Source organism: Carlito syrichta, unplaced genomic scaffold (genome assembly GCF_000164805.1).
Source record: "Carlito syrichta isolate Samal-C Ts95f unplaced genomic scaffold, Tarsius_syrichta-2.0.1 Scaffold308755, whole genome shotgun sequence".
In the NCBI taxonomy this organism is placed as follows: Eukaryota; Metazoa; Chordata; class Mammalia; order Primates; family Tarsiidae; genus Carlito; species Carlito syrichta.
The window spans coordinates 582,703-600,312 of record NW_007252851.1 but is presented as its reverse complement, the minus strand read 5'-3'; the positions used below and the strand labels follow the sequence as shown (position 1 = coordinate 600,312).

At 44.3% G+C, this 17,610-nt stretch overlaps 1 protein-coding gene across 1 annotated transcript in view; it reads right to left on the bottom strand.

The window, feature by feature from the left end:
- The window catches only part of SPAG1 (sperm associated antigen 1), a 91,747-nt gene that overhangs the window by 31,987 nt on the left and 42,150 nt on the right, over positions 1-17,610 (bottom strand). Inside the window, exons 9-11 of the mRNA XM_021716337.1 lie at positions 16,534-16,640; positions 6,112-6,271; positions 5,135-5,190 (exon numbers count right to left, since the gene is read on the bottom strand). Of these exons, the coding sequence (XP_021572012.1) occupies positions 5,135-5,190; positions 6,112-6,271; positions 16,534-16,640 (323 nt within the window). The remainder of the gene's footprint in view (positions 1-5,134; positions 5,191-6,111; positions 6,272-16,533; positions 16,641-17,610) is intronic.

Here is a 17,610-nt window from a genome sequence, read left to right as displayed (position 1 = left end):
CGCGACAGAGTGAGACTCCAACTCAAAAAAAAAAAAAAAAAACAAGCAAAAGACTTGAATAAGACCTGTCCCTGAAGAAGATCTACAAAAAAGGAATAAGCATATGAAAAGACAGTCAACAAAATTAGTCTTCAGGGAAATGCAAACCAAAACCTTTAGGAGTACCACTTCACACCCACTAGGATGACTATAATCAAAAAGGCAGATACAGTAATAACAAGTGTTGTCAAGAATGTAGAGAAACTGGAACTGTAATACATAGCTAGTGGGGATGTAAAATGGGGCAGCTGCTTTGGAAAAGAGTGTGCAGTTCCTCAAGAAATTAAACATAGACTTAGCATATAACTCAGCAATTCCACTCCCAAATATATACTTGAGAAATTTTAAACATCTCTTCATACAAAAGTTTGTACACAGTCAGGATCGCTGGAGCCCAGCCGGTCGGGGCTGCAGTGGCCAGGAACACGCCACTGCACTCCAGTCTGGGTGACAGAGTGAGACTCCAACTCAAAAAAAAAAAAAAGAGAGAGAAAAGTAAAAGAAATACCTGCCTATTTGTTTGCCAGGATGATTAGATCTATCAGTGCTTGCTATCTATAAGTGTTTTCCTTCTCTAGTGGAGATCTCTTAGAAGTAGTGGCTGGCCGGGCTCATGCCTATAATCCCAGCATTTTGGGAACCAAGGTGAGAGGATTGCCTGAGCCCACAGGGTCAACTTGGTGAGACCTCATCTCTACAATAAATAAAAAAATTAGCCAGGCTTGGTAGCATGTGCCTGTAGTTCTAGCTACTTGGAAGGCTGAGATGGAAGAATCACCTGAGCCTAGTAGATCAAGGTTGCAGTGGCTGTGAGCATACCACTGCAATCCAGCCTAGGCGACAGAGTGAGAAAGGGTGAGAAAACACCAAGTTATACCTGTTTCATTGACAATGTAGCCTGGTGATTTTATAGAAAATGTAGCCTGAGTTTTATAGAAACTATACTCTTGGCCGAGCACAGTGGCTCAGCCAGTAATTCCAGCACTTTGGGAGGCCAAGGAGAGTAGATTGCCTGGGCCCATGGGTTCATGACCAGCCCACGCAATTCGGCAAGACTTTGTCTCTACAATAAATAAAAAATTAGCTGGGCAGGGTAACGCATGCCGGTACTTCCAGCTACTTGGAAGGATCGCCTGAGTCCAGCAGATTGAGGCTGCGGTGGCTGTGAGCATGCCACTGCACTCCAGCCTGGGCAACAGAGTGAGACTCCAACTCAAAAAAAAAAAAGAAACTATACTCTTAGTTGACAACCAGTAACCACTTTTAAGAGGGAGACTTCGAAGTCACACAAATTTGGGAACATATCCCAAATAGGCGACTTTACAACCTATGGAAATATGGCAAGTAACTTAACCTTTCCAAACTTTCAATGGCTATGCTATAAAAGCACAGCTTCCTTGAAGATTACATAAAATAATCTATGTAACGTACATCCATCATTCTTCAAATGTGCTCATCATTCAATAAGTCATGAGAGAGCAGTTCCAGTTAAGATGGAGTACACTCACTCTACCCTGCTTCTGAATACACCTGAATACAACTAAAACCGTAGGACAGAATTCATGGAGTGGCTTTATAGGAGGACACCAAAAAGTAACTGGCTGGGGAAAGAAGTTCACTCAAAATACCATCAATCCAGCAGTGAGTTTCTCAGTTTTCTTTCCTCTGATCTCTCCTACCCTGAACTCAAAGATAGTCCAAAACTCAGAACTGTGCACTAGAGTATGGACAGAAAAAGTTTCAGGAGAAACTCTCTCTATGTTTACCCAAACAAAAAGATAGTGGACCCCCATGGAAGAGAGAGTTAGGGAAGTTCCCTATTTCTTTTTGGTTTGTTTTTCCACTCCCTCCCATCCCAACCCTCAGGCAATCCTACAGCCACTGTGGTGGCAATGGCAGCCAAGCAGGTAAAACTTGGAGGGAGGGCAACTCCTCTCTAGCCAGAGGAACTGAAGTGCCAAGAGTGTCATGAGCCTCCTCACTGCCATTTTCTTCTCTGTCTTCTTGCTGCTCGGTCCTGGAGGTACATCATCATGAAGTGTACAACAGAAAGGGAAAATTAAAGGCCTGGCTTTCTAGTCAGAGGAAAAGGAAGGGAAATGAACCTCTAGGAGCCAGAAAGTAGAGGGGAAATTGCAAAGAGGGGGGAATGGGAGAAAACAATCACATAAAATTGTATATTAACACCTGAGCTGGCAGGACTCAGTGGCTCAGCCTGTAATCCCATCACTTTGGGAGCCCATGGGTTCTAGACACGCCCGGGCAACTTGATGAGACCTCGTCTCTACAATAAATCAAAAATTAGCCAGGCTTGGTAGAGCACGCCTGTAGTTCAGGCTACTTGGAAGGCTGAGGAAGAATGATTGTTGGAACCCAGCAGGTCAACACTGGGGTGGCCATGAGTGTGCCACTGCACTCCATGCTGGGCTATGCAGTGAGACTCCAACTCAAAAAAACCCAAAAACTCCTGGGCTTACCTTCAGGCAATCCATATGCAGAAGTTTAATCCTAAACATCATACTAACATTCCTGAGAACTAAATCACAGGAAAAGACTAAGGTCTAGGCCCCAGCTGGTCATTGGATATTGTACAAAAGAGACAGATACAAATAGCACTGTAAAGTTTTTGAAAACTAAATTGACATTTAAAACAATTGTGACTGGATATGGTGGCTCACACCTATAATTCCAGCACTGTGGTAGGCTGAGGCAGGATTGCCTGAGCCCACAGTTTTGAGACTAGTCTGGACAACTTGGTGAGTCCTCAATAAATTTTTAAAAATTAGCTGGATGTATTGGCGCATGCCTGTAGTTCCAGCTACTAGTGCCTGTAGTTCCAGCTACTAGGAAGGTTGAGGCTGAAGGACTGCCTGAGCCAAACAGGTCGAGGCTGTGGTGACTGTGAGCAGCATACCACTGCACTCTAGCCTGGGCGACAAAGTGAGACTCCAACTCAAAAAAAAAAAAAAAAGAAAGAAAGAACCATAGTTCACAGAAGTCAGGTAGGGAAACTGATACTGGAACCTAACCAGATTGATTAACTACTGAAAAAAGAATAATCTCCACAGGATTTAAACAAGACTGAAAATCTCATAGCATAATATTAAAAATCACCAGTATACAGTCCAAAATTGACAAATGAGGAACAAAGAAAATCTCAATCTTTGGCAAAGAGAAAGACAATCAAGTAATGCCAAACCCTAAATAACACAGATGTGAATTCTCTAACCAAGACTTTTTTTTTTGAGTTGGAATCTCACTCTGTCACCTAGACTGTAGTGCAGTGGTCGCTTCCGGCCACTGCAGCCTCGACCTGCTGGGCTCCGGCAATCCTTCCGCCTCAGCCTTCCAAGTAGCTGGAACTACAAGCGCGCACTACCACGCCCAGCTCATTTTGATTTATTGTAGAGATGAGGTCTCGCCAAGTTGCCCAGGCAGCTCTCAAACCCGCCGGCTCAGGCAATCCACTCACCTCAACCTCCCAAAGGCGCGGTATTACAGGCTGAGCCACTGAGCCCGGCTCTAACCAAGACTTTAAAGTCACTATTATAACCATGCTCCAAGAAATAAAGATAAACACTCTTGAAATGTATAGAAAGTTTTTTTTTTTTTTTAGTGGAGTCTCACTCTGTAGCTTGGGCTGGAGTGCAGTAGCATGCTACTCACAGCCACTGCAGTCTCAACCTGCTGGGCTCCGGTGATCCTTCCGCCTCAGCCTTCCAAGTAGCCGGAACTACAGGCATGCAATCATGCCCAGCTATCTTGATTTATTGTAAAGATGAGGTCTCACCAAGTTGCCCAGGCTGGTCTGGAACCCCTGGGCTTAGGCAATCCTCTCACCTCGGTCTCCCAAATTCCTGGGATTATAGGTGTGAGCCACCGTGTCCAGTCGAGTAGAAAGATTAAAAAGCATTATAGAGAAATAGAACATTTTAAAAATGGAAATTATAAAATGGAAAAAAACAGTAACCAAAATAAAAATTCAGTGAATGGGTGCAGAATTGAAATGACTGACAAAAATCAGTAAACTTGCATATAAATCAATATAAATTATTCAATCTGAACACTAGAGAGAAAAATCAAAAACTTAGCTGGGTATGGTGGCAGGTGACTATAGTCCCATTTTCTTGGGAGGCTGAGGCAGAAGGAGCACCTGAACCCAGCAGACTGAGGCTGTGGTGGCTGAGAATGTGTCACTGTACTTCAGCCTAGGTGACAAAATGAGACTTCAACTCAAAAAAAAAAAAAAAATCTAGCTGAAAGGTGAGCCTGAATCTTTGAAAAACTGATTCCTTTAATTTATTATTCATCCTTCTGATGTTCACTCTTCCTTTTGAGTCTTTTTTTTTTTTTTTTTTTTTTGAGTTGGAGTCTCACTATGTCACCCAGGCTGGAGGGCATCCTGGTCACCGCAGCCTTGACCTGCTGGGTTCAGGTGATCCTTTCACCTCAGCCTTCCAAGTACCTGGAAGTACAGGCACGCACCACCACACCCAGCTAATTTTTTGATGAATTGTAGAGATGAGGTCTCGCCAAGTTGCCAAGTTGTCTTGAACCCGTGAGCTCAGGCTATTCTCTCACTTCAGCATCCCAAAGTGCTGGGATTATAGGCATAAGTCACAGCACCCGGCCCCGTTCCAACCTTCCAGTGCTCCTCCTCTTTCTACCTCCCTCCATATCTTGTCTTTATTCTATCTTAACTGATCACATTTTTCTCTTTTTTTGGGGGGGGTTGGAGTCTCACTCTGTCGCCCAGACTGGAGTGCAGTGGCCGCTCCCAGCCACCGCATCCTCGACCTGCTGGGCTCCGGCGATCCTGCCACCTCAGCCTTCCGAGTAACCAGAATTACAGGCATGCACTACCACGCCCGGCTGATTTTTTGATTTATTGTAGAGATGAGGTCTCGCTGCCCAGGTGGGTCTTGAACCCGCGGGCTCAGGCAATCCACTCATCTCAGCCTCCCAAAGGCATGGGATTACAGGCTTAGCCACCGAGCCCGGCTCTGTTTTTCATTTTTAAAAAATTGAGTAAACTGAATATATTTCTCTTTTAAAATTGTAACATTCTTTCAAATTATTAACAATTGGTTTTTACTTGGGAATGATTTTCAAAATCAATACTCCCCTCTTCACCCCAGTTGTTCAGAGGTTCTGAAGAAGATGGGAAAAGTTTTCACGCCCCTGATCAAGCAAGGAAGCAAATCCTTCCCCTTAATGGTGAAATAACTTTCAATAGTTTATATTATGAAGATGAAGCTTTATCTAGTGAAGATTCTTTTTAAAGATTAATCCAAACGTGAAATTATATTTATTTATTTTGCTTGTTTAAAAAATTTTGTGGTTTCTCTTCAGAATGAATAAATTTTTCACCTTTTAAAAATGTTTGAACTTTGGGAGGCTGAGGTGAGTGGATTGCCTGAACCCGCGGGTTCGAGACCCACCTGGGCAGTGAGACCTCATCTCTACAATAAATCAAAAAATCAGCCGGGCGTGGTAGCGCGCACCTGTAGTTCCATCTACTTGGAAGGCTGAGGCGGAAGGATCGCCGGAGCCCAGCAGGTCGAGGCTGTGGTGGCCAGGAGCAGCCACTGCACTCCAGTCTGGGTGACCGAGTGAGACTCCAACTCAAAAAAAAAAAAATGTTTGAAAGTACACATAGCAATTTTGCAGAAAGGCATTCATTTTAGCCATATAAATGGGGCTACCCATACCTGTTTTGAAACCAACACCTTTATGTGCAACAAGTAGATAGGTACAAATCAGTCATCTAAGAGAGATATTTAAGGTAACTGGCAAATAGTTCATGTCACATAGACACAGTCATTTACATTCACTCAAAGGTGATAATCAGGAATCAAACTGAGCACTAGAAGAAAGAGAGGTTAAGAGGGAGAACAGGCTTGAGAGACTGTATTAAACAATAGTAAGAAAAAGCTTAGCTAAATTTGCCTGTGGGTTTGCAATACTAGAAAAAGTTTGGTGACTAAGAATTCGTCTACAAACAGAAACTGAGCCAGTTCATCATATAAAAAGGTAACTTTCGACAGAACCAAAATAGAAAAGATGTTTTACGGTTATTTCCACTGCCATCTTCATGTTTTCCTCTACTGTCCATTCCATCATCATCTTCGGAGTTTTCAAGTTCCTGAATAACCATCCTTCTCCCTTTGGTTTGAGTCTTAGATGTAGCTTCAGAATTTTTTAAATCCCTTTCAACCTCTGACAAGGTTTTCTGAAACATAATTATCATATTAAAGAAAATGTTTTCCTTTAATAAGAAATATACTCATTCTTTGGGGTAAAAAAAGGCATTTTAAAAATAAGATGGCTCAGTGAATCAGTCTGTAATCCCAGCACTTTGAGAGGCTGAGGCGAGTGGATTGCCTGAGCCCTCAGGTTCAAGACCAGCCTGGGCAACTTGGAGAGTCCTCCTCTCTACAATAAATCAAAAATTAGCTGGGTATGGTAGTGAGCATCTGTAGTTCTGGCTACTTGGAAGGCTGAGGCGGAAGGAACGCAGGAGTGCAGCAGGTCGATACTGGAGTGGCTGTGAGTGTGCCACTGCACTCCAGCCTGGGCAAGGGAGTGAGACTCCAACTCAAATAAATAAATAAATAAATAAATAAGTAAATAAGTAAACCTAAGACAAAGTTTTTTTGGTGGTCAATTTTTTATTTTTATTTTTCAAAACAACTTCATTGCCTTCTCTGATTGTAATCCTACACATCCATTGTTAAAAACAAAACAGGCCGGGCTCGGTGGCTCAGCCTGTAATCCCAGTGCTTTGGGAAGCCGAGGTAAGTGGACTGCCTGAGCCCGTGGGTTGGAAACCAGCCTGGGCAACTTGACGAGACCTCATCTCTACAATAAATCAAAAAATGAGCTGGGCGTGGTGGCACGTGCCTGTAGTTCCAGCTACTTGGAAGGCTGAGGCAGAAGGATCGCCAAAGCCCAGCAGGTCAACACTAAGGTGGCCATGAATGTGCCACTGGACTCTAGCCTGGGCGACAGAGTGAGATTCCAACTCAAAAACACACAAACAAAAAAAAACAGTACCAAGTATAAAAAAGAAAGGAAAAAAAATCACCTGAAATCATGCCACTCAGATTATACTAACATTTTGATGATCATCTTCCTGAATATGCTTGTATGCATATATACCCAGAGATGAATAGTTTTACACAGATGAAACATACTATACATGCTGTTTTTTGTTTTGTTTTGTTTTTTGAATTGGAGTCTCACTCTGTCACCCAGGCTTGGAGTGCAGTGGCACACTCTCGGCCACCGCAGCAGCTGACCCGCTGGGCTCCGGCGATCCTTCCACCTCAGCCTTCCAAGTAGCTGGAACTATAGGCGTGTGCTACCACACCTGGCTAATTTTTTTTCTATCTGCTGTAGAGACAAGGTCTTGCCAAATTGCCCAGGCTGGCCTCGAACCAGTGGGCTCAGGGAATCCCCTCACCTCGGCCTCCCAAAGTGCTGGGATTACAGGCTGAGCCACCAAGCCCAGCCAATACATGCTGTTTTTTGAAATAGTGTTAATATTCCTGAAATATTTTATGCCAATTTAAATGAAAAAATATATATGTATATAAATCTCAAACTATTTCCTTTATCCTCTCATTTTTAATAGCTTTACTGAGGTATAACTGATATAAACTGCTTATTGCCCTCCCCACAACTACTGTTCCTTTTGTCATCATGGTGGATTAGTTTGCATTTTCTAGGATTTCATATAAATAGAATCATATTGTATGCACCCTTTTTGCCTGACTTGTTTAACTCGGCATAATTATTTTGAAATTCATCCATGCTGTTGTGTGTATCACTAGTATTGCTGAGTAGTATTCTTTTTTTTTGAGTTGGAGTCTCACTCTGTTGCCCAGACTGGAGTGCAGTGGCCGCTCCCGGCCACCGCAGCCTCAACCTGCTGGGCTCCGGCGATCCTTCCGCTTCAGCCTTCCGAGTAGCTGGAATTACAGGCATGCACTACCATGCCCGGCTGATTTTTTGATTTATTGTAGAGATGAGGGTCTCGAACCCGGGGGGCTCAGGCAATCCACTCACCTCAGCCTCCCAAAGCGCGGGATTACAGGTTGAGCCACTGAGCCCAGTGTACTTTGCTTATTTTTAATTTGGCTGTTTGTTTACTTGTTATTGAGATTTTTTCCTTTTCTTTTTTTTGAGTCTGAGTCTTACTCTGTTGCCCAGGCTGGAGGGCAGTGGCACGATAACAGCTCACTCCTGGGCTCAGGGGATCCTTCCACCTCAGCCTCCCCAGTACCTGGGGCTATAGGTGCATACCACCATGACCAGCAATTTAAAAAAATTTTTGAACAGGCAAGGTTTTACTATGTTGTCCAGGCTGGTCTTGAACTCCTAGCCTGAAACAATCCTCTGGCCTGAGCCTCCTAAAACACTGGGATTAGAGATGTCAGCCAAGGTTCATACTATTAACTTTTTAATACATATAACCATTTAAAAAGGAATAGATCCTCCCAGGAGCCTGCCTCACATATGTACACTATGGCTCTATGCTTGTCATCATGGTGACATGGTACCTTAAAAAAATAAAATTAAATAGGCCCAGTGTGGTAGCTCATGCCTGCAATCCCAGCACTTTGGGAGGCTGAGGCAAGAGGATCGCCTGAGCCCAGGAGGTTAAGGCTGTGGGGAGTCATAATTGTGCCACTCCAGCCTGAGTGCAGCGTGAGACTCCAACTCAAAAAAAATTAAATTAATTTAATTAATATTTTAAAGAAGGAAATATTATGGAGAAAAGATGTGTTCTTTTTTTTTTTTTGAGTTGGAGTCTCACTCTGTCGCCCAGACTAGAGTGCAGTGGCCGCTCCCGGCCACCGCAGCCTCGCCTGCTGGTCTCCGGCGATCCTTCCGCCTCAGCCTTCCAAGTAGCCGGAATTACAGGCATGCGCTACCAATGCCCGGCTGATTTTTTATTTATTGTAGAGATGAGGTCTTGCTGCCCAGGCGGGTCTCAAACCCACGGGCTCAGGCAATCCACTCACCTTAGCCTCCCAAAGGCGTGGGATTACAGGCTGAGCCACCGAGCCCAGCTAAAAGATGTGTTCTGCAAGCAGACCCCAAGCTGAATCCATGGAAATGCTGACTTGACGAAAGCAGCCAATGCTCTAGGGTCATCAGCTATCACTCAGAGAAAGTGGGAAGCATAACCCAATAGGAGTATGTGGAAACCTAGTCACAATTTATTGTTGGAAGACAATTCTCCATGGGTTTCTCCCATTTCCAACTATACTGTGATCAGAGACACTAAACCACTTCCATTATTGAAAGAACAAAAGATAGCTAAAGAGCAGCCATTTTAACAATCCTTAGCTTTGTCATGTTTTTCTAGCAGTTCACTTTAACTTACCCTCTAATCAGGATAGAATCAGTTTCTCAGAGGTAGCTATTGAAAATCATTTTACAACCCCTCTCCAGCTTGTTTTATATTAATTAGTTTTTTTTTTTTGAGTAGGAGTCTCACTCTGTTGCTCAGGTTGGAGTGCAGTGGTACGCTCACAGCCACCACAGATTTGACCTGCTGGGCCAAGGTGATCCTTCTGCCTCGGCCTTCCCAAGTAGCTGGAACTACAGGCATGCACCAGCACACCCAGCTAATTTTTTGACTTATTGTACAGATGAGGTCTCCCTAAGATGCCTAGGTTGGTCTTGAAACCATGGAATCAGACAATCCTCTCATTAGGCCTCTCAAAGTGCTCGGATAATAGCTGTGAGCCCCCATGTCTGGCCAATTAGCTTTTCTATTCCAAGTATTTACCTCCAGCCAGAAGAAACCAAATTAACCTAATCAGCCCTTCATGACCTTCCTGACAGAACTTATCAACCTAGCCACAATCATGTGACTAGCCCACCCATCTGCCTGCCATTCAACACCTGACTTCAGTACCTGTGCTTACCTGCCCCTTTTTGATGATGTGAAACAGACCACCACCCAATCACCTTAACGACTTACCCCATCAAAGGAAACATTTAAAAGGCATTAAGGCCAGGCTTGGTGGCTCAGCCTGTAATCCTAGCACTTTGGGAGACCGAGGTGAGTGGGTTGCCTGAGCCTGTGGGTTCCAGGTCAGCCCGGGCAACTTGGTGAGACCTCATCTCTACAATAAAATAAAAATAGTCAGGCGTGGTAGCACACATCTGTAGCTCTAGCTACGCTGAAGGCTGAGGCGGAAGGATCGCCAGAGCCCAGCAGGTTGATGCTGGGGTGGCCGTGAGCATGCGTGCCACTGCACTCCAGCCTGGGCAAAGAAGTGAGACTCCAACTAAAAAAAAAAAAAGGGGGCATTCAACCTCAAACAGCAGCTTTCTTTTGTTAAGCCCTGGCCCAGCCTTGTTGAGTTTTGGCTGGGCCATGTTTTCCTAGCTTTGGTCCCCTCCCCTAACTTGGGAAGGTGAATCTCCTCTCTCTTTCTAATTTACTTTCTAAATAAACTGTATTTTCCAATCTAACCTCTGTGCAATTCTTTGCATCTTTTGTGTGGCAACAGATTACAGACACCAGAGCCCTGCAGATCTGACCTAACATTTTGGAGGTCCTGCTGTGATTCTGACCTAACAATTATGGACATCTTTAAGGATGCTTATACTAAGAACAGTCTTGGAAAACAGAAATAGCACTAACCTGCAGAAAGGACAGTGAAAATGATGTTTCCCTTTGGAAAAGAGGTCAGGCAAGTTGCAGAGGTCCTCAAACTTTTAAAACGGGGCCAGTTCAGTGTCCCTCAGACCGCCCCTCTAACGGTCTGAGGGACACTGAATTGGCCCCCTGTTTTAAAAGTTTGAGGACCCCTTTTAATAAAAGTTTGAGGATCCAAAATTTAGGAACCCTTATCATAAAAGATGGAGGGTTCCTAAATTTTGGATTTGTCAACTGTCACACAAAACCACTGAAGGTCCAGTGTCCATCTGGGCCACTGTGTCGCTCCTGTGGGACTCCAGAACAAGGGAAACTGACAGCCACATGAAGCTCATCTATGTGATATGCTGTGATATTGTAAAATCTATTTGGTCTTCCTCCTGATTCCTGTCAAACAACTTCTAAAACCCTTGGAATCTCGGAAGTAGTGTCTTTTTTTTAAATTTATTTTTATTTATTTATTTTTGAGTTGGAGTCTCACTCTGTCACCCATACTGGAGTCAGTGGCTGCTCCCAGCCACCGCAGCCTCGACCTGCTGGGTTCCGGCGAACCTTCTGCCTCAGCCTTCCAAGTAGCTGGAACTACAGGTGCGCGCTACCACATCTGGCTAATTTTTTGATTTATTGTACAGATGAGGTCTCACCAAGTTGCCCAGGTGGGTCTCAAACCCGCGGGCTCAGGCAATCCACTCACCTCAACCTCCCAAGGCGCAGTATTACAGGCTAAGTCACCGAGCCTGCGGAAGTACTGTCTTTTTATATGCTAATGTTGACTGATAGCTTCAGGGTGAGGCTGGTCACCCAAAAGACAAAGGCATGATTAAACACAGACAAGATTACAGGGTTGGAACTTTCAGCCCCACCCTCCAACCTTCAGGAGAGAGGAGCTGAAGGTCAAATTGATCACCAATGACTAATGGTTTAATCAATCATGCCCACATAATGAAGGCTCCATAAAGAGAAGGAGGTTTGGAAAGCTTCCTGATATCTGAACATAGAGGTTCCAGGAAGGTAGTACACCAAGGGAGGGCATGAAAACTTCTTGCCCCTTCCCCCATACCTTGCCCTACACAGCTCTTCCTCTGTATCCTTTGTAATGTCCTTTATAACAAACTAGTAAACTTATGTGTTCCCTTTAGTTCTGTGAACCACTGCAACTCATTAATCAAACCCAAGGAGGGGGCTGTGGGAACCCCAACTTGAAGCCAGTTGGTCCAGACTTGTGACTATCTGCAGGTGGAGGGCAGTCTTGGGGATGGAGCATTCAATCTGTGGGATCTGACACTATTTCCAGGTAAATGATGTTGGAATTGAACTGGAGGACACTCAGTTGGTGTCTGTGGCAGAATGGATTGCTGCCTTGGTAGTGGGGAGAAACCCCTTTCCACCCCCTGCCCTTTGGTCAAAGTAGTCTTCTGTGTTAATAACTGTTGTAGTGTGAGAGCAGAGGAAAAATAACTCTTGAGTTTTTGTTGTTTTTTTTTTTTTGAGTTGGAGTCTCACTCCATCACCCAGACTGGAGTGCAGTGGCTGCTCCCAGCCACCACAGCCTCGACCTGCTGGGCTCCGGCGATCCTTCCACCTCAGCCTTCCAAGTAGCCGGAATTACAGACACGCATTACCATGCCCGGCTGATTTTTTGATTTATTGTAGAGATGAGGTCTCGCCAAGTTGCCCAGGCGGGTCTTGAACCCGCGGGCTCAGGCAATCCACTCACCTCAGCCTCCCAAAGCACGGGATTACAGGCTGAGCCACCAAGCCCAGCCTACTCTTGAGTTTTTTCCAAATGTATGATGTGTGTAACAGTGCTTTTTGTGTCTGACCCAGGATATCTTGTATTCTCTGCTAGGCTACCTTGTTAATTTGCAACTTAGGGTAAATACACAGTTCTTGACACTTCTTTCTATCTTTAGGACTTAACACAGATCCGCTATGTGCATAGTTGAACCAGTCTGCTCAGTCAGGTAGCACATGCTGCCAGTAATGCTAAGTTTACCATGCCAGTTACAGAGGGAAACGAGGTTAGACATAGATTGATAAATTTCCCATAGATAGGTTTCAGGAAGCATTCGGACATTTTAAAAATTACATTTTACTGCAGGTCAAACTACAGCCTACCCCATCCCCTGGGCAAATCAAAAGAAAATCCCATCAGATGTAAGAATAGAACAGCCCAAACTTTCAATTCATGATTTACCATAATAATAAGTAAGAAATTTTCAGGTTCCCTATTGAAGGAATATCACCCCTTAACTGACCAAAGTCATGGAAATGATGATAAAACCACCTTTTAGCTCAGGAACTTGTGAATTGGCAATGTCTGGCAGGTCTCCTGCAAAAGAAAACCCCTTCCCTTCTTTCCTTCCATCAGAAGCCCAGAGATGTCAATCTTCAGAGTGGCAGTTACCTGGGCTCCACCCTCTTTAGCATATCAATCACTGTGAAGGTGTATCAGGTCCATTGTAAAGAATAAAGGGAAACTATGGGGGGGAGGGGGAGGGGATTAACAGTAGCAAATATCTGTCTGGGGCTGGGAAAACACCTCTTATCAACAGGGTGTCTGAATGAAACGTAATTGTACACCTAATCCTTAACTGTACCCCACAAAACTATAATAAAAATACTGATTAATTAAAAAAAAAAAAAAAAAGAATAAAGGTGTGATTTCTTTTGCCCATATCAGCTCTGGCAGGTTTCTTTCTTTTCTCCCTTCTTTCTCTAATAAACTTTGTTTGAAAACTATGCTGGCCACTCTGAAATTCATTATAGAAATGAGCCAAAGAATCCACAGGTTTTGAACTACACCCGATGACCTGGCATCAAGAAACACTTTTGGCCGGGTATGGTGGCTCAAACCTGTAATCCCAGCACTTTGGGAAGCCGAGGTGAGAAGATTGCCTGAGCCCAGGGGTTTGAGACCAGCCTGGGCAGCATGGTAAGACCTCTTCTCTACAATAAATCAAAAAATGAGCCGGCCATGGTGGCACGTGCCTGTAGTTCCGGCTATTTGTAAGGCTGAGGTGAAGGATCACCAGAGCCCAGCAGGTCGATGCTGGCCGGGATGGCTATGAGCGAGCCACTGCACTCTAGCCTGGGCGACAGAGTGAGACGCCAACTCAAAAAAAAGAAAAAAAGGAAAAGAAAAAAAACACTTTTATGACCATGGAGCTTACCCCTAATCCTACCTAGGAAACTTCGAAAACACTTCTTGTAATAAATTGAGATAAGCTCAGAGAAAAGTATTGTCCACACACTATAGGAAATAAAAAAATTTAAAAAGTGTCCTTTAGCCGGGTGTGGTGGCTCAAACCTCTGGGAGGTGGAGGCGAGAGGATTACCTGAGCCCACAGGCTTGAGACCAGCTAGGGCAACATGATGAAACCTCCTCTCTACAATAGACCAAAAAAAATTAGCAGGACGTGGTGGAGTACACCTGAAGTTCCAGCTACTTGTAAGACTGAGGCAGAAGGATCGCCTGAGCCCAGCTGGTCGAGGCTGCTGTGAATGTGAGCGTGCCACTCCACTCCAGCCTGGGCAACAGAGTGAGACTCCTATTCAAAAAAAGAGAAAAAAATGTGTCCTTTGGCTAGTGTGGTGGCTCATGCCTGTAATTCCAGCACTCTGGGAGGTTGAAATAAGAGGACTGCTTGAGCCTAGAAACTCGAGATCAACCTGGGCAGCATGTCTGTTATGGTCTGAGTAAATGCTCGACTGTTAGCTCTAGAAGTCAATAAGTTGAGAGGGAGGAGACTGACACAAATAAGTTTATTTCTGAATTTGAATCCGGGGAACAGAACCTGGCTCCTGGCATTTCCTTTTTTTTTTTGAGTTGGAGTATCACTCTGTCACTCAGGCTGGAGTGCAGTGGCACACTCACAGCCACTGCAGCCTCAACTTGCTGGGCTCAGGCGATCCTTCCTCCTCACCTTCCAAGTAGCTGGAACTACAGGCATGAGCCACCATGCCTGGATTATTTTTTTATTTTTATTGTAGAGATGAGGCCTAACCATGTTGCTCAGGCTGGTCTCAAACTCCTGTTCTCAGGCAATCTCTCGCCTCAGCCTCCCAGTATTGGGATTACCAGCTTGAGCCACCGGGCCCAGCCTCTCCTGGCATTTCTGAATGACAATCTGCTCGCCACTTAGGTTTCACAGTCCGTTTTTAGTTTAGGGTTGCTAGTACTTATACATTGACTACGTGACTGACAGAGCATTGTATAGAACTCAAATTATAGCCATATTTTATTAATAGTAACATTTATGGTCCTCATTTTCCAGTGCCAGCTACCAAAAGGTAACTTACAGTGTTATCAGTAACACCAAACAGAAGAGTTAGAGAAGCTTGCCATAGAGTAAGGAAGTTAACAGAACCTATTACAAAGTAAAACATTGCCGGACTCAGTGGCTCAGCCTGTAATCCCGTGCCTTTGGGAGGCTGAGGTGAGTGGACTGCCTGAACCCGCAGGTTCGAGACCCGCCTAGGCAACTTGGTGAGACCTCATCTCTACAATAAATAAAAAAAATTAGCTGGGCATGGTAGTGTGTGCCTGTAGTTCCAGCTACTTGGAAGCCTGAGGCAGAAGGATCACCAGAGCCCAGCAGGTCGAGACTGCGGTGGCCAGAAGCACTCCACCGCACTCCACTCTGAGCGACAGAGTGAGACTCCAACTCAAAAAAAAAAAAACAACAAAAAAAAAAACAAAGTAAAACTTATTCACTATGACATTGTTGATTAGTAATTATAACATGCAAAAAGTTATATAAATTACAAGCCTTATGGTCACATGGGTACTATATTTTAAAATCTATGACCACTGATAAAAGGGAGTGGATAGGGATTCATTTCTCTTACTTGAGCTAGTGCAGTCTGCAGGGGGTTAAGGGTGCTTTGAAGTGACTTAACTGGGAATGTACAGGAGATAAGGGAATTCGCTTTTTTTTTTTTGCTAATTCTCAGGAATGTAGGTACATGCAGGCCCGCTTGAACACTTGTTATGTCTTTCTTTAAGGGTGTGGCAATGTGGATATACAACAGTAGGTTCCCATATCATACTGAGACTACCTCTCTATAAAAAAATTGAAGTTAGTCAGACATGGTGGCATGCACCTGTAGTTCCAGTACATGGGAATCTGAGGTGGGAGGACCATTTGAGCCCAAGAGTGGAAGCTGTTGTGAGCCATGATCACCGCACTCCAGCCTGGATAACAGAGTGAGACCAACTCAAAAAAACACCAAAAAAGCAAAACCAAAAAACTTTGTCCTTCAGAGGTAGATTTATAGTTTTGGAAAAAAGTTTTAAAGCCTGCTTCTTCCACTTTAAGTAGATGTTAACATTTTGGGGTAGCCAGGCTCGGTGGCTCAGCCTGTAATCCCAGCACTTTGGAAGGCTGAGGTGAGAGGATTGCCTGAGCCCACAGGTTCAAGACCAGCCCGGGCAACTTGGCGAGACCTCATCTCTACAATAAAATAAAAAATTAGCCAGGCATGGTAGCGCGTGCTTGTAGTTCTGGCTACTTGGAAGGCCAAGGTGGAAGAATCACTGGAGCCCAGCAGGTCAACGTTGGGGTGGCTGTGAGCGTGCCATGGTACTCCAGTCTGGGCGACAGAGTGAGACTCCAACACACACACACACACACAGAAATTGGGGGGTATCTGGGACATAGCTACTTTTTAAAGCTGTGACCCAATAATCCTCAACATAATTTAAACAGCAAGATTGATTGCTGAATTGATTGCAAGACTGATATCATTTTAACATGAGTACAAAAAAAGTCAACTATAGAATTAGGTGAGAAATCACTTTTGGTGCTTACCTTGGCCAAATCATTGTCAGGCTCAATATTCAGCACTTTACTCAAATCTCCGATAGCTTCCTGGAGCTTGTTTTGATGTTTATATGTAGAAGCACGGCGCAGAAGAGCTGAAAGTTTACCAAAGGAGCACTCACATTTTCAAATATTGACATAATAATCAAAACATATTTCACAAGTGGAAGAATATAAATCACACCTTAGGATGTAATCATGCAAAACCTAACTACGCCAATTTTCAGGTTGTTGCACACAGAAAATGATGCTGAGGTAAACAGAAGAGATAGCATCAGGTCACTGTCCCCTCCCCCCACAAACTGTTGGCCCTCTGGAAACGCCAGGTACTGCCAGCTCTGCCAAGGACTAAGAGATTTCAAAACTTAACCTTTCATAGGTACCACATCATGCTGCAATATTGGGAAGCTTTTCACCAAACAGTAACACTTTATGTCTTACAATCATCACTGTTACTATTTCACTACTTTTCAAAATGTAGAAAAAGTCTTATTAAAATTTAGTACAGGTGGGCACGGTAGCGCACATCTATAATCCCAGCACTTTGGGAGGCCGAGGTGAGAGGATTGCCTGAGCTCACGGGTTCGAGACTAGCCTGGGAAACTTGGCAAGACTTCATCTCTACAATAAATCAAAAAATTAGCCGGGCATGGTGGCACATGCCTGTAGTTCCAGCTACTTGGAAGCTGAGGTGGAAGGATCGCCTGAGCCCAGCAGATTGAGGTTATGGTGGCCTGTGAGCATGCCACTGCACTCCAGCCTGGGCGACAGAGTAAGATTCCGACTCGGGGAAAAAAAAATTTAGTATATTACTGATAGCATCTAGGTCAGAATATGGCTCATTAGTGAAATCTGCATAGCAATCTGTAAATTATTAGGAGTTACTTAGCACAGGAAACTGAGAAAACCCGATGATTAAGTCTACTAGGTTCAGAAATTGAGCACTTTAGTAATTTGCATCAGATTTTTTGGCAGGTTTTTTTTTTTGAGTTGGAGTCTCACCCTGTCGCCCAGGCTGGATTGCAGTGGCACACTCACGGCCACCCCAGCATCGACCTGCTGGGC